The following is a 21,692-nucleotide window of genomic DNA, read 5'->3' as shown; positions in this document are numbered from 1 at the left end:
TTTTCGAATATTTCGCCGCTCGTGTTTTGATTTTTAAATTAAATAAAAATTTTACTCACGAATTGTTTGTTGCCGCATCCTCCGATGAAAGCGTTTCCAAAGAGGCTGCCGCATCTGTGAAAACATCAAGAAAATATCGCCTACCTAAAAAGCCTCGCGCATAACTTTTTTTTGTTACGTAATCTTTTATGTTTGTTTTGTTCGCCTTACATGACCAACTTTACTTCTGTATAGCTGCTAGTTGAGATAGTGTATTACGAGCCCTATTCCCAGAGGTAGGAAGTAGAACGTTGCGTTGATAACTGATTTATTCTTTATTTGATACATGCTTATACATATATTACTTGGAACACTAGTGAAATAAGCTATATACTAAAGTGATTAGGTCAGGGAGTTTTGATTACGGTACCAGTTTGCGTAGTTGGCTCGGCTGACACTGCAAAATGTGTACCGTTGAGTCGGTGAGACGTTGAGTTAGTGAGACATATAATATGATGATCAGCAATTGTCATCTTCAGTGGGTGCTACTGAGCGCCTGGTACCGTTCCCAACTTGGCTAATGTTTGGTATGTTGGGTGCTGGTCATGTTGAGCACGCTTGGGTATTGATTCGGTGGATTTCAGAAATCGCGCGCTACTCTGGAGAACGCTGCTGCTTGAAGAAAAACTACGATACGCTACCGCTGTGGCCGATCCAAAAGACGCTTGGCTTTAAGCAAAAAAATGCGTATGTGCTTTTCTCTTTGGGGGTTGGCGCTTAGAAGCGCCGTGTTTTATTTGCGGCGACTCTTGCCTGTGGTCGCCACCCTTTGAGAGCCACTGCTGTTGCAAGGGACTTGAAACACTCCTCGCGGGATTTGATTTGAAATGCTAAGATGCAAAAAAGTGCCAATTAGCATTGGGTCAACACACAAACTTTTTCCACTTTCACCCACTTGTAAACACACTTCAAAATTCACTTGCTATGAGCGGCTGACGCCAGTGGGCCGCCATTTATACCCCAGCAAGACGCCACCAAACCACGATTCCACCACTTCGCCATTTAGCCACGGAGAGGAGCGAAAATCTTTCCACTCCTTGCTCTCGATCAGTCTCTCCTAGCAATCCACACAGCCACAGTTTTCCCGGACCTACTAGGAGCGCAGCATTTTGCCTTGTTTCTCCCAGATGTTCCTAAGAGCCATGTTGCTGAGCTTCCGCAAAAATGTTGCTAAGCATTCGAAGGTGCTGGTCTAAGATAACCGAAATCCAGATACTGCTGGTACACGCGCCCTTACTAGTTTAAATCGACTTATACACTACATGCAATAGAAAGAAAGACTTTTGGAAAGGTTTCGTACTGATAGCTTTAAAACTGAGAGACTAGTTTGCGTAGAAACGGACAGACTGACAAGAGGACAGACGGACATATCTAGATCGGTTCGTCTAGTTACTCTGATCAAGAATATATATACATTATGGAGCCGGAAACGTCTCCTTCGCTGCGTTGCAAACTTCTGACTGAAATCATTATACCCTCTGCAAGGGTATGCAAATTTAATAAGAAAATACAAATCAAATTGGTTGTTCTCTATTTAAAAAAAACGATATTGCTACAATGTAAACATTTTTTAAATATTTTTTTTCCTAAAATAAAAGACGATTAAAAAAGACGAAATATAGAAAGTTTAAGATTAAACTGTATAAGAAATTCCATTTCATGGTGAATTTTTCTGTAGTTCTTTTTATTTATTTTATAACTTTATTCTTAAACACAGATTATTTTATTGTTTTAATATTTGTGAATATATTTTCTTGAGTGTATATATATAAAGGGCTTGAGAAAATTAAAATGTAACGTTCAGAACTAAAATCTTATTGTGCATTTTTTCTACTTTAAAAGTGTAGGAACGTCCCGAGTGACTCCCTGATATTGCCCATAGGTATTTTTTTGATGTATGTTAAAGGTTAAATTGAATATGTGTTTTCAAAAGTTGACTTTGCCTGACTTCGTTTTCGATTGCATCAGGCCGTGAACTTGAAATATGTACTTTTGGAATTTTTTAAGTGGTAACTTACCTTCCGCTCCGTTTATCATGCCGTCGTTGACGTTTCCTCTTTCAAAAGCGCCCCCAGAATTTCCACTGTTGGCACTTTGCAAAACATCAATCCCACCGCTGTATATACCATTCTCCTGCTGCATTTGATTTAAAAAATGGGTTTCCTTGGCACGCACCACTTCGTTCAGTCCCCTGTTATGACCGGGTGGCTGCTTCCGACGCGGTTTGCCAGTTGTTTGAACGTAAGGTAGTGGTGTCGTCGGCGGCTTGGGCGGTAATCGTAGTTCTGAAAGACATTGCACCATTTGTTAAATACGGAACGCTAAGGCTATAGCTTACAAACCAACTGGGGTGGAAGGTCGAGGCGAGCCAATATGGAAGCATCAGAAACAACAACATAACACTTCAGAAGAGAACAGCAATATGGGCCGGATCAGCACAAATGTACACCCAGAAAAAAAAATCAGTTCGAAAGATTAAAAAATCAAGCCCAAACGGGGTCAAAAAGTGCGTAAAAAAGCCCGTTTGTTGACAATTCATGAACGCTCGTTCATAAAATTTGACCGAAACCTTAGGGCTGGTTTTGGACGAATGGGGTCAGCTTAAGAACATTTCGGGGTTAACCTACAATTCACGACCGACTTCCCGCGGACTCGAACCTGAGCTACCATGTGTCAAAGTCGGACGCTCCAGCAGCAGGACCATCAAACGAATCGGACAATCGAGACACTAGACCTACATACATGTTTTCATGAACAGTGTTGATAACTTAAGAACGGTGTTCTCCCCATTTCTGTCAAGGCATTTTTCAGTGACGCTTTCTTAATTTCACCTAAATGTTTATGATTTGACTCGGCGGCATTAGCTTTTAATGAACGCAAAATAGCAAACGGATTTTTATCAAATCTCGAAAAATTTCCATGATTTGTTTTGCTCTCTTTTTTCTGGGTGTTGCTCTTTTGCTGTCTCTTTCTAACGTTGCCCCCTTTAAGGTTGCTTGATGCATAGTGGCATAGTGGATGCATAAAATCGATTTCCCTACTAGTAGGTCTACAAATGCAAATACCAAAAATTTGTTATTTCACTAAGAAAATATATAATAAAGCAACTTAACAATAATTAACTCGTAGAGTACAAGGTTATATTGTATTCGTCCGTTTGTCCGTATGGACGTTGAGATCTCAGAAACTGTACAAGCTAAACATTTGGGAGCACACAGATTCTAGGAGCTCTTAAGCAGAGAAAGTTCTAACGCCAACAAGCGCCCATATTATAGAAGATTTTCTATTAGTGAAAATTAAAATTGATTTTGTCGTACCAATCGCATTATCTTTTAAAAAAAAAATGACTAATGACAGTAACACGGTGTCTTTGGTGGCTTGTGGCGCGCCAATAGAAATGTCCTGGATTTTTATTTTAACGAGTAACGGCTACCTGATAGTCGAGACACTCAACTATTGCGTTTCTTCTTCTTTAAATATTTATAAATACTAAAACTATAAAAACCACGTGGTGAATTGATTCAAGTTCCTAATTATCCCACACCTCAAATACATGACAAAACAAGGAAGAACGCTATAGTCGAGTGCCTCGACTATCAGATACCCGAATCTCAGGTAAAGGGACCAAAGGGAAATGGAGATAAGCAAGCAGCAAAGCGAGATTGAAATGCGCCACCTACCGGCGGTAGACGGACTTAAGCGTTATGGGCGTTAGGGTGGGCGTCAATCGATTGGTATTGACGAGACCAATACATTTCAGTTAAAATTTTGTTCTAGCATGAAAATTGTGGGCGCCACAAGCTTAGGCGGGCGTGGCACACTTTCTTGGATCAAGCGATAGGTATTGACGAGACTAATACCTTTAATTTGAAATTATTTATCTAGCATGAAAATTGTGAGCGCCACAAAATTAGGCGGTGTGTGGGCGTTAAAGTGGGCGTGGCATATTCGCGTAACAAACTTGCGCTGCGTACAAGGCTGCGGAATCTTAATCTGAAATCCCAGTTCTCTATTTTTGATAGTTTCCGAGATATCCGCATTCATACTTAAGATTTTTTGAAGTTTGTGGGCGTTAAAGTGGGCACGGCAAACTTTTTTTTGGGACAATCGATAGGTATTGATGAAAACAATACATTTCAGTTGAAATTTGTATTCTAGCATCAAAACTGTAGGAACCACAGTTTTGGGCGGCTTGTGGGCGTTAGAGTGGGCGTGGCACGCTGCTGAAACAAACTTGCGCTGCGCAAGAAGCTCTGGAATCTTCATGCCAAGTCCCAACAGCCTAGCTCTTATAGTTCATCCAGACGGACGGACAGACGGACATGGCTAGATCGACTGGGCTAGTGATCCTGATCAATTGCATACATATTGCACACTTACTCTTTCAGTGAACGGTCGTGTTTTTGTCTTGCGCTCCGAATTTTTGTTCTTTTTGTCCATAAACCATCGAGGTTTAATTCATATTTTCATACGTCTATATAACTTTTTATGTCCCTAACAACATCCGTTCGCTTCGCGAGTGCATAGTGATTGTTTTGTGTTTAAATTAACAAAATTAGTTTGCACGTCTAATCTCTGTGCAGTGTTTGTTGTTATTGTTTTTTTCTAATTGCCTTCTTCTTTTCTTCCAAACGGTGTTTGGAGCGGTAAGTGTTACCCGCTCTCCCGCACTCCCGCTTATAACTTTGTTTTTGGAACATCTAAAACTTACGCTCCCCCAGCTTACTTACTCCCGCTCATTCTCTCCCGCTCTCTAACTCTCTCTTTTACATGCGTAGTTACCCGCTCTCCCGCACTCCCGCTTATAACTTTGTTTTTGGAACATCTAAAACTTACGCTCCCCCAGCTTACTTACTCCCGCTCATTCTCTCCCGCTCTCTAACTCTCTCTTTTACTTGCGTAGCTTTATTCTCTTGGCACTGTGGTTCGGAATATCGCGAAAATGGCTGTCTGCAATTTAAAGAAATGCAAGTCGTTAATTTCGGCTGGACAACAGAGCATTCCGTGCCATTCGTGTGAGAATATTTTTCATGCAAAATGCCTTGGCTATTCGGGCCTGGTACGCGATGCAATCGACATGAGAAGTGGCTTGCGCTACTATTGTGATGAATGCATTGCTTATGAAACCCAGGCACTCTCTATAAGGCGGCTTACAAAAAGCACTGTTACGGAATTAATCCGGAACAGCCGTAGAAATACGGATCTGCTTGTGGCGCTTGAGTCGCAGCTCACTAGCCGTATGCTATCTGAGCCCGATTCTCCTAAGCGTAAAAAGATCGCGGTCGATAGACAACCCACGGTAGCCGCTAGTGTAACTCTCTCTGGCGATCCGGGGTCTGCAGCACAGCAGTCAATCTCAGCCGCCGCACAAATGCTACTGAGATCGAAAGCTAAAAAAGATTCGGTTTTCGAATGCAAAGGACGCGAGATTTTGCCGCATGAGACGCCCGAAAAATCTGCTATAAACAATACAATAATAATTCCAACGCCACTTGTTGACTTAACGTCCGGAGTACCGACTGAAACTGGTAGTGCAGCCGTAAATGCCGTAGTTCCAAAACCTGTCACATGCGTGGTACCTAAAACAGTCACCTGTGTACCGCAGCGGAAACAAATTTTTGTTTCTGGGCTAAATCCTGACCTTTCATCCCTGGACAATACGGCCTATATCCGTAACAAAGTTCAGATTGATAATCTAAAGGTTGAACGATTTAATTTTCCATATGCTAGGGAAGTATCATCTTTTAAGATCGGTGTTCCCTGTGCTCATTTTGCAACTATGTGCTCAGCCAATTTTTGGCCTGTTGGCATTTTTGTTAAAGAGTACGAAGCTAAAAAAAAGAAAATTCGTTCAAAGGAAGTTGAAAATTTACAAAGTAAGTTGACCAAATTGTATACTGAGTTTTTCCTTGTCTTCCCATGTTATTGTTTTTACTGAAACCTGGTTAAAACCGGAAGTTCTAAGTTCCAAAGTTTTTCCAAGTAAGTACACAACTTACAGGCTTGATCGTCCGTCCCGACGTGGAGGTGGAGTTTTAATTGCAGTTGACTAAAAATTAACGTCTGAAGTAATAACGTCCAACGAAATAAATGACATTGAATTTCTGCGTATAAAACTATCCCTTCCGGGTATTTCTATATACACAACATGTTCATATATTCCGCCATCATCGGAATTCCTGTCCGCTATCCAGTTTATTTCAAGTAAACTATCAGATAGGGATCAGTTAATAGTTTTAGGTGACTTTAATATACCTAGGGCGACATGGTCCACCGTCGAAACCTCAAATATATTGTTACCTTCAACGCAGCATGATTTTCTTGACGGTTTGCTTGATATTTCATTGTCTCAAGTAAATCATGTTTTAAATTTCTTAGGACGATTACTGGATCTATGCTTTGTTTCCAGTCCAGATTGTGTCTGCATAGCTAGAACCTCTGCAATTACTTTACCAGAAGACCCTTATCACCCAACGCTACAGCTGACTATTGACACGGGTACAAAAGTGAAGTATCTGAAAAAATAGCTAAACGCATCCCCTGCTTTCGTAGAGCGAACTTTGCACTCATTAATAGCCTTATGGCTTGCTCGGATTGGTCCAATCTGTACTTAAGTACTAATATAAATGAAGCAGTTAATATATTTTATAACATATTAAACGAAGTTTTTGATACAAGCGTTCCTACGTATTATCCTAAAATTTCAAACCAACCTTCGTGGTTTAACAAAGAGCTGGCACGACTTAAAAATGTGAATTCTAGACTCTACAAAAAGTTTAGAGCTTCAGGTTCACAAGCTGCCTTTTCCCGATACTTAAGTGCTCGGTCTGATTTCACCGTGCTTAACGCCCAGTGTTATAAAAACTATTTAGCTCGTTGCAAGACCCAGTTTACACTGGATCCAAAACAGTTTAATTATTTTGTTAACACAACGCGTAAATCTTCTAGTTACCCATCATCACTTAAATTTGAAAATTCGGCTGGCTAGCACTGATCAAGCCATAGCCGATCTTTTTGCACAGTTTTTTCAAACCACCTATTCAACATCAAGTCCTCCAGATCAGTCTTACCCATATGTCATTCCTAAATCAAACTTTATTTGTTGTCCTGTTATAAGTAAAGGCTCACTTCTTTTAGATTTGCAAAGGGTCAAACCAGTCTACTCTCCGGGTCCTGACGGAATCCCTGGATGTGTGCTTAGGTATTGCGCTGAGACTTTGTGTAGACCATTGCACAAACTGTTTACTTTGTCTTTAGAAACATCCGATTTCCCACACAGATGGAAGGAGTCGTTTGTTATCCCGCTTCATAAAAAAGGGAGTAAATTGAACGCATGTAATTACAGAGGTATTTCAAAGCTATCAGCTATACCGAAGCTCTTTGAGAACATTATTACGCCTCATTTACAACACAGTTGTAGGTCCCTTATTTCCTCTTGTCAACACAGATTTATAAAACGTAGGTCAACGACAACCAACCTTTTGGAGTTTACTTCATTTGTTATAGGTGGTTTTAGAAAGAATCGTCAGACTGATGTGGTCTACACTGATTTTAGTAAGGCGTTTGATTCTGTAAATCACCCGATTTTAGTCCGGAAATTGGACCTTTTAGGGTTTCCAGGTGATCTTCTTAGGTTAGGTTAGGTTAGGTAGGAGTGGTTGGAGACTAAATATTAGTCCCCTCACTTAGGCCACAATGGGCCCCTTGTGATACCACATGATCTCTGAAAGATCCGTTTCCCTAGCTCATGGGTTTTCTGCCTTCTCGAAGTATTCTGTTCTTCTTAAGAAGCATAGTAATTTTTGAATGCTTACGTCCTGAATGGCCGCAAGGTTCGGAAGTGTGTAGCTACCTAGGGTTTGAAAGCGCTTTAGGTTATGCGCTGGGCAGAAGCATAGGAGGTGTTCGATGCTCTCCTCTTCGTCTATCTCCTTGCAGCTGCGGCAGAAGTCGTGGTTACTTAAACCCAGCCTTATCGCATGAGTCCCTATAAGACAGTGGCCCGTGAGGGCATTTAGGAGAGTGGAGATGTCCTCCCTACTACATTGTAGGAGAGTTTTTGTTCTTTTCGTGTTATAGTTTGGCCATGAGAGTCTAGAATTGTGGCATGTTGAGATTGAGTTCCAACGGTTGTTGGAAAGAGTATACAATCTCTGCCTGAGATGGAGCTTGCAGGTAGCCATGGGCATCCCTACCGTGTCCTTATCACGAAGGATATCGGCGGTTGTCCCCTGTCTTGCCAGCTCGTCTGCTATGCAGTTGCCCTCAATGTTGCGGTGCCCAGGCACCCAGATGAGGTTGATTCTCAGATGAGTGGCCATCTCGTTAAGAGATTTGCGGCATTCAGAGATTGTTTTTGAGCTCGTTGTGTAGGAGTCGAGGGCCCTGAGGGCAGCTTGACTATCCGAGAATATGAAGATATCACTGTCCTTATGTACAGACGTGTTCAGGTGGGTAGTGGCTTCCTGAATTGCCATCACTTCCGCTTGGAAAACACTACAGTGGTCTGGTAGGCGGAATGAGACTTTTATGTCTAATTCGGGGGAGAAGACTCCCCCACCTGTTTGGGAGTTAAACTTGGAGCCGTCCGTGTATATGTTGACGGCGTTTACGAATTGATGTGGGAGGTTGTCCCAGTCTGAACGGGTGGGTATATGAATTTTGTATCTTCTTTCGAAGTTGACTATGGGTGGGACGTAGTCTGTATAACGTGGTAGGGGTGAATGTTTTGATAGGATAATGGAGTGACCCGTGGAGCCCGTTGTCCATGCCGCTGCTTCACGGAGCCTCAGCGCTGTTGCAGATGCCCAGCTTTTGGCAAGTAGGTCCAGGGGTTGGAGATCGAGAATTGTGTTTAGAGCCTCAGTGGCGGTAGTGCGCAGCGCCCCACTGATGCAGAGCTCTGCGCTCCTTTGGATCTTGTGAAGGATCCGGAGGTTGCAGTTCTTATCTAGAGAAGGCCACCAAACGATGTTTCCGTAGAGGAGAATGGGCCTGACTATTGCAGTATATAGCCAGTGAACTATCATGGGGGAGAAACCCCACTTCCTCCCTATGGCTTTTTTACAAGCGAAGAGGGCTATGGCCGCTTTGCGTGTGCGATCTAGGATGTTGTCAGTCCAGAGGAGCTTTTTGTCAAGAATGACACCTAGGTACTTTGCTTGGTTGCTGAAGGTTAGGCGCGTTTGGTGTAGTTTTGGGGGAACTAGAATTGGTATCTTGTACTTCCTTGTAAAGAGAACTAGTTCGGTCTTTTCCGGGTTAACTCCCAGTCCACAGCCAGCCGTCCACCGGGAAAGGGTGGATAGGGCTGTCTCCATCAGATTACAAAGGGTTTGCGGGAATTTGCCCTGCAGTAGGATAACCACGTCATCCGCGTAGGCTACCACTTTTGTGCCCGCCTCTTCTAGAAGTGATAGCAGTTTGTTGACCACCAAAACCCATAGAAGAGGTGAGAGTACTCCCCCTTGTGGGGTTCCTCTACTGACATTCCTGGTCGAGAGGGCCGATCCCATAGTGGAGTGCACTACCCTGCTGGTTAGCATGGTGTGTATGAGTCCCACTATGGGCTGCTCAATGCCCAGTTCAGTCAGAGCACCAGTGATCGCCGTTGGGGTGACGTTGTTGAAGGCGCCTTCTATGTCTAGAAACGCTGCAAGAGAGTATTCCTTATTGTGGAAGCCTCGTTCTATACTGTACACTAGAGAGTGGAGGGCGGTATCGGTTGATCTACCCTTACGGTACGCATGCTGTGCGTCAGAGAGTAGGCTATGGTCGATGGTTAGTCTGATATGGGTGTCAATTAGCCTTTCCAGGGTCTTCAACAAGAAGGAAGAGAGACTGATCGGGCGGAAGTCCTTTGGGTTGGTGTGGGAGGGCTTGCCGGCTTTCGGTATAAAAATTACCTTAACGTCCAGCCACCTTGTTGGAATATGGTTTAGAGCAAGGCAGCCGTGGAAGATGGCTGTCAGCCAGGGAAGGGACATATCTAATGTCCGTTGTAGCTGGGCCGGGAAGAACCCATCTGGGCCAGGTGATTTGAAGGGCTTAAAAGAGTTAACAGCCCACTGAATGCGGTCAGGGTTTGAAATGTTGGCAATACTCTGGTCGTCTAGATTCTCCTCTATGTGGAGGTCCTCCACTACCTGGGTATTGTTAGGGAAGTGTGTGTCTAACAGCAGTTCAAGGGTTTCCTGACTGTTTTCCGTCCAGCCATCATCATTGGTTTTAAGATAGCCAATGGTAGCTGGAGCTTTAGCTAGAATTCTTCTGAGTCTGGATGCCTCCGCAGTAGATTCTATGCTACTGCAGAAATTTGCCCAGGCTCTTCGTTTTGATATTCTTATTTCCTTTTTGTATAGGCTTAGTTTTGAATGATATAGATTCCAGGAGGATTCGCTATTGTTATATTTAGCTTTATTGAAGTAAGTTCTACACTCTCTTTTAAGGTTCGCCAGGGTTGGGTTCCACCATGGGGGTTTGTGCTTTGTTTTGCCTGTTCTACTTGGGCAAGCCCTTTTTAAGGCCTCCCCGCAGATATCGGTAAAAGTGTTAACTAGGTTATCTAATTCTTGACGGTTGTGTATGCGTGTCGGGGGAGCGAGTAGGTTCCTGCTGAGGAGATTTTTGTAGTATCCCCAGTTGGTTAATCTTAGATTAGTGATGTTCTCGGCTGGAGGATGGTCTAGACTTATTGTAAATTCTATGTACCGGTGGTCTGAGAATGAGTGTTCGATCCCCACCTTCCACGTTTCAAGTTGGTTAAGTAGGGGATCAGATATTAGAGTAATGTCTAGTACTTCCCTCCTATTTCTAGTGATGAAAGTTGGGTCATTACCTTTGTTGCAGATGAATAGATTTGATTGAAGGAGATAATCGTAGAGTAACTCACCCCTTTCGTTGGTGTTTGTACTTCCCCATTGTGTGTGGTGAGAGTTAGCGTCCCCACCCAGGATGAGTTCCTTAGATGAGTGAGTGTGTATGAGTTGTTGTGTAGTGGTGTTTGGTAGTGGCCCTTCGTGGTCGTGAGCCAGATAGAATGATGCTATGGTGTGATGGGTGTGTTCGCTTAGCTCCAGCCTGACCGTGGTAAGGTCGCCTTCGCTAAACTGTGGAATAAGAAATGTGTTAAAGTGTGTTTTTGTAAGAATGCAGGTTCTGGTTTTACCCTTGTCCTTGGTGTAAAAAAGCTTGTATAGGGGGGTTGATAAGCCACAGATGTTGTTACCAACAATCCATGGCTCTTGAATGAGGACTACGTCTATGTTGCCTGTTGCCAGGCGGGTGAGGAGGGCAGCGGATGCTGCCTTGCTGTGGTGCAGATTAATTTGCAGAAACTGCACCATCTTTGGGACTGGGGTCGGGCTGGGTTCCCTCCGCTTCCTCCGCTATGTCCTGGAGGACAGAGCGCCCTGGTCGGGCTGTGTCCTGGGTGCACAGCTGTTTCAGGCTCTCCGTCAGCTCCGAGTCGGTTGACACGTAGCCGGTGAGGGTGGCCTCCTCGTGATCTGGTTCGTCGTCGCTCGGGGGTTCGTACGACGCACAGGCAGCCAGGTTGTCTGCCGCTATCTTGTCTGTGTCGTAAATACGAAGCTGCACCTTATCGAACCCGTAGTTCACTCTGTGCTGCTGGGCTGCGAGGGGTTCCAAGCATGCCTGGTTTAGGAGGATGACCACGCTCATGGTGACTCGCTCGGTCTTCTCCACCTTGACCACCTTCCAACCGTCTGTTGGAAGTTTTGGGTTGAACCTGGTCAGCAGGCTGAGTATAGCCTCTGGTTCCGATGGTTCAGACGGCAGCCACACCCTCGCTCTCGGTCGAGACGGGATGTCTGCAGCCTCACAAACTGCCAGCTTGGCCCCGGGGTAGACCTCGCCGACTTTGTCAATTGCAGCCTTGTAGAGTGCTGCCGATCTCTCGTCTTCGCAGGCGATCAACTTTACGTTGCCCTGGTACCACCCTGCATCTGTGCAATCGGGTGGCGGTCCTGGGTTTTCGTCCAGCACTTTCAAGGCCACTGTCGCAAGGGCCCGTCTAACCAGACCCCAATGGTTTCTTGGGATCCTTCCGCCTTCATCGCTCTGGTCGATGACTCCAATGATCTTCCGATCCTTTACCACTTCCGCAAAGGATCTCGACCATGTGCCGCGGTTGGTTACTTTGGCCGTCTTGCTCGCTGGTTGAGCTGACTCCATCGACCTCTCACGCTTGTTGCTGGTAGTCATAGCGATGTCGAAATCTGGGATAACTGCCTTCGCCCAGGCTATGTCCTCTTGGATTTTCTGGTAATCCAATTTCGAAGTCTGATCCTCACGTATCGGATTGGTGGCCAGCCGTTTGAGGATCCTAGAAGCCTTATTTCTTTCAAGAGGTCCAGCCTGGTTAGGTGGAACCCTCTTGAACTCCTTTGCCCTGGTACTCACCACGAGACCGGCTTTGGCGCTCCCCTCAGGTTGGAGTGGCTGGTTAGCCACACCTACGCTGGTGGGAGGCTTGGGCTTGTCGCTATGGCGAGTTGGGCTTAGCCGGCTGCGTTGTTCGCTGGCCTTGGCAGGGGTAAACGTCACGTGGACTGGGGTAGTCAGAGCCGTGATCTTGCTCTTTCTTTCGTCGTTGGTTACGACTTCCGACTTTATAAGAGTGTCGGGCTCTCGTTTTGTGCAGTCTGTTTGTTTAGTGTTAGTTGAGTTCTCCATGTTAAATCCCACGAGCTGCGGAGAAAGGACAGGTCCACCCGGGCAGAGATCCGCCGTACCCGGGTAAGGCTGACTTAGAACAGGCGGTCGCCACTTGCCTGAGCTCACCGTTTGAGACTGAGTTATTTGATGACTCGGGCTCCCAGCCAGATTGACTCTCGGCACGGTACGAGTGACACCTTAGTCCAGCCCGGGGTGAGATGAGTTGTGTGGGTAGGGAAGAGGTAGGTTCAAAGAGTGTGGGAAGGGGTGTGTGTGAGCTATTTGTCGGAGGCGGCAGCACAAGCGCGACGTCGGTACTGCTACGGCGCAGATACCCGCTGACTGTCCGGGGCTACTTATTTGCGCTTCGTGTTGGGGGCTTGGCGGTAGCCGGGCCGTGTCCAACTTCCACGCTTATTCGTAGCTACCCTGGAGAACCAGGGCGCTCGCTATCCGCAACCTGCGACCCGTTCGGTAGCCTTCAGCTCGGCGCCCTCAGAGCCATCCCACTAGCTCTTTGGCCGAAGGGTGATCTTCTTAGGTGGATTTTAAGTTATTTGAATGACAGGACTCAAAGGGTCATTTTTAAAAACTCTTTGTCATCCCTAATCCGAGTTACGTCCGGTGTACCACAAGAAAGTCATCTTGGTCCGCTCCTGTTTTCATTATTTATAAATGACCTTCCATTAGTCTTAACGAAGTCACGGGTTCTTATGACGCAGATGACGTTAAGTTGTGCCTGCAATATAATGACCCCGCACAAAGTTTAGCTTTACAATCGGATCTAAATGCATTTCAAACATGGTGCATGGATAATGAATTGAATTTAAATGGTTCTAAGTGTAAACTAATGACCTTTTTTCGTGTCAGCCCCCACTACTCAACGTATACTTTGAGTGGTTGTGCCTTAGATAAGATAACGCATGCTGACGACCTTGGAGTCTACATGGATCCTAGACTTAAATTTTCCGATCACATTACTACTATGGCAAATAAAGCCAGGGGCGTGCTTGCATTTATCAAAAGGTGGTCGAAGGAATTCGATGATCCCTATGTCACAAAGACCTTGTTTATTTCAATAGTCCGACCAATTCTTGGGTACTGCGCTCCTGTTTGGAGTCCCCAATATGGGGTGCATATAGACCGGATTGAGTCTGTGCAAAAAAAAAAAAAAAAAAAAACTTCTTAATATTTGCCTTACGGAGACTTAACAGGGATACAAGCCTAATACTACCATCCTACTCTAGTAGACTACTTCTAATTAACTTACCATCGTTAGCTAACCGTAGAACTATGCTTGGTATTACGTTTATTAGAAATCTTATTCATGGTGATGTAGAGAGTCCCGAGTTAATGGGTCGCCTGCATTTTAGTGTGCCAAATAGATTCACTTCAAATAAATCACTGTATCTCTAATTACGCAATGCATGAACCTTTAAGAGTACTTTGCAATGATTATAATAGACTATATCACCAAATATATACTACCGACTCACTTCCTATATTTAAATCAATAATACTATCCTACCTAGTAACTAATTAGTTTTACTTTATGTATCATGTCTATTTGTATTTTGACCAGTATTTTTAATTGTCTATTGTTATACTGTCTTTTTCTTTATCCGCGATTTTGTTTACTCGCCCAAAACGGTGAAGGGCTCCGCGCGTAACAAGCATTGCTTGGTTTGGTTTGTTTGTACTGACCATAGTGCATCAAGGTCTAAAAAAAAAAAAAAAAAAAGAATATATATACTTTATGGGATCGGAAACGCTTCCTTCTGCCTGTTATATACTTTCCGGCGAATCTAGTATACCCTTTTACTCTATGAGTAACAGGTATAACAAGAAAGGAAGTTAACTTCGCAAGCCGAAGCTTGTATACCCTTACAGTTATAATTATTCAATTTAATTCGAAATTCTTAAAAATACTAAAAAATTATATTCACAATATTATAAAAAAATATGTCAAAAAACACCGAAGCTTTAATTTGTTTCATATTTTTTTCCCACCCATTTTCCGATCGTTCCTATGGCAGTCGGTATGATGATATAGTCGTCCGATATTGATAAAATAAAATTCGAAATTCATATCTAATTAAAAAAATTTTATTTCCAAGCGTAGGAGGTTATATGTTAGAAAACACCAAAGATATAATTTAAAAAAAAAATTATTTCCGATTATTCCTATGGGAGCTGTAAGATATAGTTGTCCGATCCGGCTGGTTCCGACTTATATACTACCTGCAAAAGAGAGAAGACTTTTGGGAAAGTTTCAGCCCGATAGCTTTGGGCGTTCCAGTGGGCGTGGCATATTCACGTAACAAACTTGGGCTGCGTGCAAGGCTACGGAATCTAAATCTGAAATACCAATTCTCTATCCTTGATAGGAGCCACAGTTTGGGCGGTTTGTGGGCGTTAGAGTGGGCGTGGCACGCTGCTGAAACAAACTTGCGCTGCGCAAGAAGCTCAGGACTCTTAATGCCAAATCCCAACAGCCAAGCTCTTATAGTTTCCGAGATATCAGCGTTCATACGGACAGACGGACATGGCTAGATCGTTATAGTTATGCCTGTTACATACTTTGCCTGTTACATACTTTCCGACGAATCAAATATACCCTTAAACTCTACAAGTACGGGTATAAATACCTCTTAACGAGGTAAAAATATAGTGACTTTCGCACCTTCGAAATTAAGCTATTTTTAGCTGATTTACCGCCAAGCTATCGAGTTTTTCCAAAAGTGGTAGAACTAAAGATTCCTACGAGGTGAGTTCCAAAGTAAACAGGACTTTTTGAATCTAGCGCCCTCTAGTGGCGCCATCTATATGTCAACTGGTGCGTTAGAATCTGCTATCGTTTATCAACTTCCAGTAAAAATTTCATGACATTTCATCTATTGGAAGCGAGGTTATTGCGTTTTAAGTGTCAGTACTTTTTTGTCATCGGTGCGAAAATGAGCTTCGAACAAAGAGCCAACATTAAATTTTGTTTTAAAATTGGTAAAACTTTTACCGAAACGTTTCAATTGATGAAACAAAATTGAAAATTCCATCGAAACTGTGCGTGAATTCATAAAAAATCAGCCGAAATCATCATTGAAAGTCATGGAAATAGAATTGAACATCTCCAATACATCGATTTATCGCATTTATACCGAACATTTGGGCTTACAAAAGGTGTGTGCACGGTTTGTTCCGCACAAATTGACTGACGTCCAAAAATTGCTCAGAATTCAACATTCGAAGGACATCATTAAAGAGGCAAAAAAAGACCAGAACTTCCTTTACAAGATTGTGACTGGTGACGAAACGTGGTGTTTTCAATATGATCCCGAAACGAAAAGCCAGAGTGCTGAATGGAAGGCGCCGGACGAGCCGAAACCCAAAAAATCGCGCCTGGAGAAGTCAAAAGTGAAGGCAATGCTGATTTGTTTTTATGATTCCAAGGGTATTGTCCACAAAGAATTTGTTCCACCCGGCCAAAACGTGAATGCGGTATTCTACCTTGGAGTTTTGAAGCGTTTGGTGCGCCGTATTCGACGTGTTCGGCCCGAATATCGCGAAGATGGAAGTTAGCGTTTGTTGCACGATAATGCGCCGTCTCATCGATCGACGCTTGTGTCCGACTATTTGACCAAAAATCACATTTTAACCATCAACCCCTCCCCGTATTCACCTGATATGGCACCGTGCGACTTCTACCTTTTCGGAAAAATGCATTTGCCGATGAATAAAAAGCGTTATGCAGACGTAGAGGCCATTCAAAAGGCTTGCACTGGCATACTGGCGGCCATACCGGGCAACGAGCTAAAACACTCGTTCGACATGCTTTTGGACCGTGCAAAACGCTGTATTAAAGCAGAAGGAGACTATTTTGAATAAAATATATTGATTTTGCCGAAAAAACTATTTGCTCTGTCTTTTTTTTTAAAGTTCTGTTTACTTTGGAACTTATCTTGTATATTAAGCTGTTTAGCAACATCTAAAATTTTCAGGACATTAATATTAAGTTTGAATACGAAAAAAAGTTAAATTCTCAGGCGGTGTTAGACGTTCTGAACTGGTAAATGTGGAAATTTTTGTTGGTTAACCAACCAAAATAAAATGTATTGTTGAGAAGTACCCAAAATATTCTTTTGGGTATTTCTTTTTAACGGAGAATCCGATTTTGACAGTTTGGGTGTCATTCAACGCGTATTTTAAGTGAGAATATAAGTAGGTTAATAGCGGGGGGTATTTATCCCCACCGGCCCCAATAGGGGCTAGGTATGCAATCCTTTTAGTTTTTGCAATACCTTTCGATTGATGTATCACTCGAAACAATCGTACGATTACAGTAGATTTTCTTTTCGTTGTGTATACAACCCTAGTCAAAATTATTTTTACAACACACAATTATTTGCACATCCAATTTTTTTTAGTTGTTATTATTGTTGTTGTTGAACAATTTCCCTGAAATAAATGTTATCGCGTAGCTTGATCTATGCTGAAGCAACACAAAAAGAAATGCGAAAGATAGCGGTTCATAGGACAAAGCTAAAGGCAAAAGAAAAAAGCTTATCAGTTGTCAAAAGTATTTGCACACGTTTTCGGTGCGTCAAAATTATTTTCACAATGCAATTTCGTCATTAGTATTTGGTTTGCAGCGACAAGTGGCGGTTCGTTTACTCTAATAGATTCAATTCAGTAAAAATTCAGTGAAAAATTCAGTGATGGTGTGACTGACATCACACCAACCAACCGAACAAATCGACTTCAATTTGTATTGGAATATATTAAGAAGCCTCTTGACTTTTGGTTTAATGTTTTATGGACGGATGAGGCTGCATTTCAGTACCAGGGGTCCTACAGCCATCATTTTATGCATTTGAAGAAAAACCAAAAGCATTTGGCAGCCCAGCCAATCAATAGGTTTGGTGGTGGCACAGTCATGTTCTGGGGACGACTTTCCTATTATGGATTCGGAGACCTCGTACCGATAGAAGGAACTTTAAACCAGAACGGATACGTTCGAATCCTTAATGACCATGCTTTTATGTCAGGAAATAGACTTTTTCCTACTTATGAATGGATTCTTCAGCAGGACAATGCTCCATGCCACAACGATACCGACCAAATTTTTGAGCGACCTTAATCAGGCCGTTCTTCCTTGGCCCCCACACAGCCCAGACCTAAGTATAATCGAAAACGTTTGGGCTTTTATAAAAAATCTAAGAACCATTGATAAAAATAGAAAACGCGACGGAGCCATCGCTGAAATTGACGAAATTTGGTCCAAATTGACCCTTGAATTGGCCCAAACTTTGGTAAGGTCAATACCTAAAAGACTAAAGCTGTCATTGATGCCAAAGGTGATGTAACTAAATATTAATAATGTATTTTTATAAAATTAAGAAAATCTTTTGTTAAAATTAGATATTAAGCTGAAATAAAATAAACTAAGTTTTGTGAAATTACTTCTGATACGAATAAAACGTGTGGAAATACTTTTGACAACTGATAAGCTTTTTTTCTTTAGCCTTTAGATTTGTCCTATGAACCGCTATCTTTCGCATTTCTTTTTGTGTTGCTTCAGCATAGATCAAGCAAAGCGATAACATTTATTTCAGGGATATTGTTCAACAACAACAATAATAACAACTAAAAAAAGTTTGGATGTGCAAATAATTGTGTGTTGTGAAAATAATTTATACTAGGGTTGTATATATTAGTCGCCTTCGCACACCCTCCTGGTGCGCTTCGTCACTACGTGGACTGCCGTTCACAGTGATACAAAACATCTCATATCATAATTTGTGACGAAAAATAATTTCACATTCGAAAAAATACTAACACTTTCTAAAATTTTCTCATTTGGCCCGCTTCAGAAAAATATTTAAGATTTTACACACACGAACATTTTCTATTTGACCGTGCCGAAATAGTAAATGTTAGAAAGTGCTTTTATTTTTTCGCGACCGCTGAAGAGAGCGGACGTGTCTTGTGCGAGCTCCGCGAAAAGTGCAAGAAAGTTGATAAATTAAATGCAAACAAAACACAAAAACTAAACTGGTTAATTTCGAATAAGCGAAAAGACGCTAAAACCCAAAGAAATTTAGGTTTCAACACACAAAATCGGTGTAATGACTTTGACTAGCACATACATTGTCTCATCTTATAATATTAAATAAGTGCCACGCTAATGAAAGCTCAATGAGCTACGAACAGAATAAAGAGCGACTCAGCTCCGCGAGCCGAAGAGACGGTTACTTTTCGTATGTCTCAACGCGTGATAGCGAAGTGCAAGAAACGACCCTACTGTCGGTCGATAGCCAAAGAGCACGATCTTGCTCACCATGCTTACTTACGGCTACCCCTACTCCGACGGCGTGGAGTCAACAATGCAAAACCCCCCCACCATCAGTTTCGACCCCTGGCGCACCAACAACATGGAATGGTAAAACTTCTGCATCCGCTCTAAATTTGGCAGCAACAACTACAGCTACGGCAAAAAAACCAACAACAACCACAGCTACGACTATTATTTCGGAATCGACTGCAACCGCAGCTCTAAATACAAGGCCAACAAAAACCACGACAACAAATCAAAACCAAAACAAAATTCAGCAAGCGGGTCCGGCCATACAGACCGGACTAGATCGGTACTTCCATATCAAGCGTAAGCTTAGCCCGCAGAACACCGCGGTAGGTAACAAGGCAAAAATAAACCGTGTCCAAATAGAAGATAAATTACCCGGGAGATCCAACAGCAATAGATTTGCGCTTCTAGCGGAAAATGAACCAGAACGGGCTCAGGAGACCCAACCGAAACCTAAGCCCCCACCAATTTACATTAGGGAGAAAATCTCGAACGCCCTGGTCAACAAAATTGTTGCGCTGACCGGGGACGGAAACTTTCATGTTGTTCCGGTCACAAAAGGGGATATCCATGAAACCAAGCTTCAGACCAAATCTGAAGAACATTTCCGAGCAGTATCCAAATACCTGGAGGAAGCTAGGAAAAGCTACTACACGTACCAACTAAAAAGCAGCAAGGGCCTGCAAGTGGTACTAAAAGGAATCGAGCCCGACGTAACCGCCAAGGAAGTTATCGATGCTTTCAAGGAAAAAGGGTTTTCTGCAAAGAACGTCAGTAACATTATAAACAGGAAAAAAGAGCCGCAACCACTCTTCAGGGTCGAGCTGGAGCCAGACAGCAGAGTCTTGAAGAAAAATGAAGTGCACCCCATTTATAACCTGCGATACTTATTGCACCGAAGAATTAACGTGGAAGAGCCACATAAAAGGAACGACCCAGTGCAATGCACAAATTGTCAGGAGTATGGACACACCAGGGCATACTGTTCGCTTCGAACAGTCTGTGTAGCTTGTGGAGACTTCCACAATTCGGCTAACTGCCCTGCCAACAAAGAAGACCCCAAAAAGAAAAAATGCGTTAATTGCCAAGGTAACCACACGGCAAACTACAGGGGCTGTCCGATCTACAAGGAGATGAAGGACCGCATGCGAAAAGTGATAGCAACGCGCCATCAGAATACCCAAAATGCGTACACTTACTCGCGTACGACGCCGGAAGTATTTTTCGGCACGGCTGCAAGATCATCATTTGGTCAACTAAATACCCAGAAGGGATTCTCATACGCCGATGCCCTTCGATCGGGGACGGAAAACCCACTCCAGTCTAATCTAGGAAACGCTCAGCAGATCAAAGTACAGTCGCAAAGCACTCTGGAAACTATGATGGTCACCATGCAACAAAGTATGATGGAACTCATGTCATTCATGAAAACGACCATGCAAACACTGGTTCAAAACCAGAACATGGTGATACAGCTACTTGTAGCTAAGCAGTCCAAATAATCAGATGGCAAATCTACGAATAACCATGTGGAACGCCAATGGCGTTTCACGGCACAACCTTGAAGTAACACAGTTCCTGAATGAAAACCATATCGACATTATGCTACTGGTAGAGACGCACCTCACAAACAAATACAACTTCCAAATAAGAGGCTACACTTTCTACCGCACAGACCATCCAGATGGTAAAGCCCACGGCGGAACCGGCATCCTAATCAGGGAACGCATCAAGCACCACTTTCACCAAAGGTTTTCAACTAATTACTTGCAAGCCACGTCCATCAAAGTGCAGTCAGGCAACGGAAACATCACCATAGCCGCTGTCTACTGCCCGCCTCGCTTTACAATTTCTGAAGGACAATTCATGGACTTCTACAACTTGCTTGGAGATCGCTTTATAGCTGCAGGGGACTATAATGCCAAACACACGCACTGGGGATCACGCCTTGTGACTCCCAAAGGAAGGCAATTATACAATGCAATCATAAAACCGAATAACAAATTAGACTATGTTTCCCCTGGCAGCCCCACATACTGGCCAACAGACCCCAGGAAAGTTCCAGACCTAATAGACTTTGCGGTGACAAAAAACATTCCCCGCAATATAATAAGCGCCAAAGCGCTTTCGGACCTGTCGTCAGACCATTCGCCAGTGCTAATAACTCTTCTTCAAAGCACAAAAACCACAGACCACCCCCTCAGGCTGACGTCGCACAGAACCAACTGGTTAAAATATAAAAAGTATGTAAGCTCACACATCAAATTAACCCCTCACTTCAACATCGAAGCGGACATCGACTGCTCTACCGATGCTCTTGAAGAAGTATTCGTGGAGGCAGCCACTATCTCAACACCACAAGGCAGGGACGTGCAAACCAACCATTTCAAAACTAATCTGCAAATTGAACGGTTAGTCCTAGAAAAGAGGCGCCTGCGACGTGCCTGGCAAACCAACAGATCGCCGTCATCAAAACAACGTCTCAAGGAAGCCACTCGCACACTAAATCGAGCTCTAAAGCAAGAAACCGAAAATGCACAGCTGCAGTACATTAAAAAACTTTCGCCAACCAGTACAAAACATCCTCTGTGGAGGGCTCACCCAAATCTGAGCTCTC

At 43.3% G+C, this 21,692-nt stretch overlaps 1 protein-coding gene across 1 annotated transcript in view; it reads right to left on the bottom strand.

Annotated features, from left to right (window-relative positions):
• Window positions 1-21,692, bottom strand: part of LOC119559705 — a 324,449-nt gene that overhangs the window by 169,686 nt on the left and 133,071 nt on the right. Inside the window, exon 5 of the mRNA XM_037872766.1 lies at window positions 2,058-2,324. Coding sequence (XP_037728694.1) covers window positions 2,058-2,324 — 267 coding nt within the window. The remainder of the gene's footprint in view (window positions 1-2,057; window positions 2,325-21,692) is intronic.

Source organism: Drosophila subpulchrella, unplaced genomic scaffold (assembly GCF_014743375.2).
Source record: "Drosophila subpulchrella strain 33 F10 #4 breed RU33 unplaced genomic scaffold, RU_Dsub_v1.1 Primary Assembly Seq34, whole genome shotgun sequence".
Lineage (NCBI taxonomy): Eukaryota > Metazoa > Arthropoda > Insecta > Diptera > Drosophilidae > Drosophila > Drosophila subpulchrella.
The sequence above is the reverse complement of the archived record's forward strand: the minus strand, read 5'-3'. Positions and strand labels throughout refer to the sequence as shown.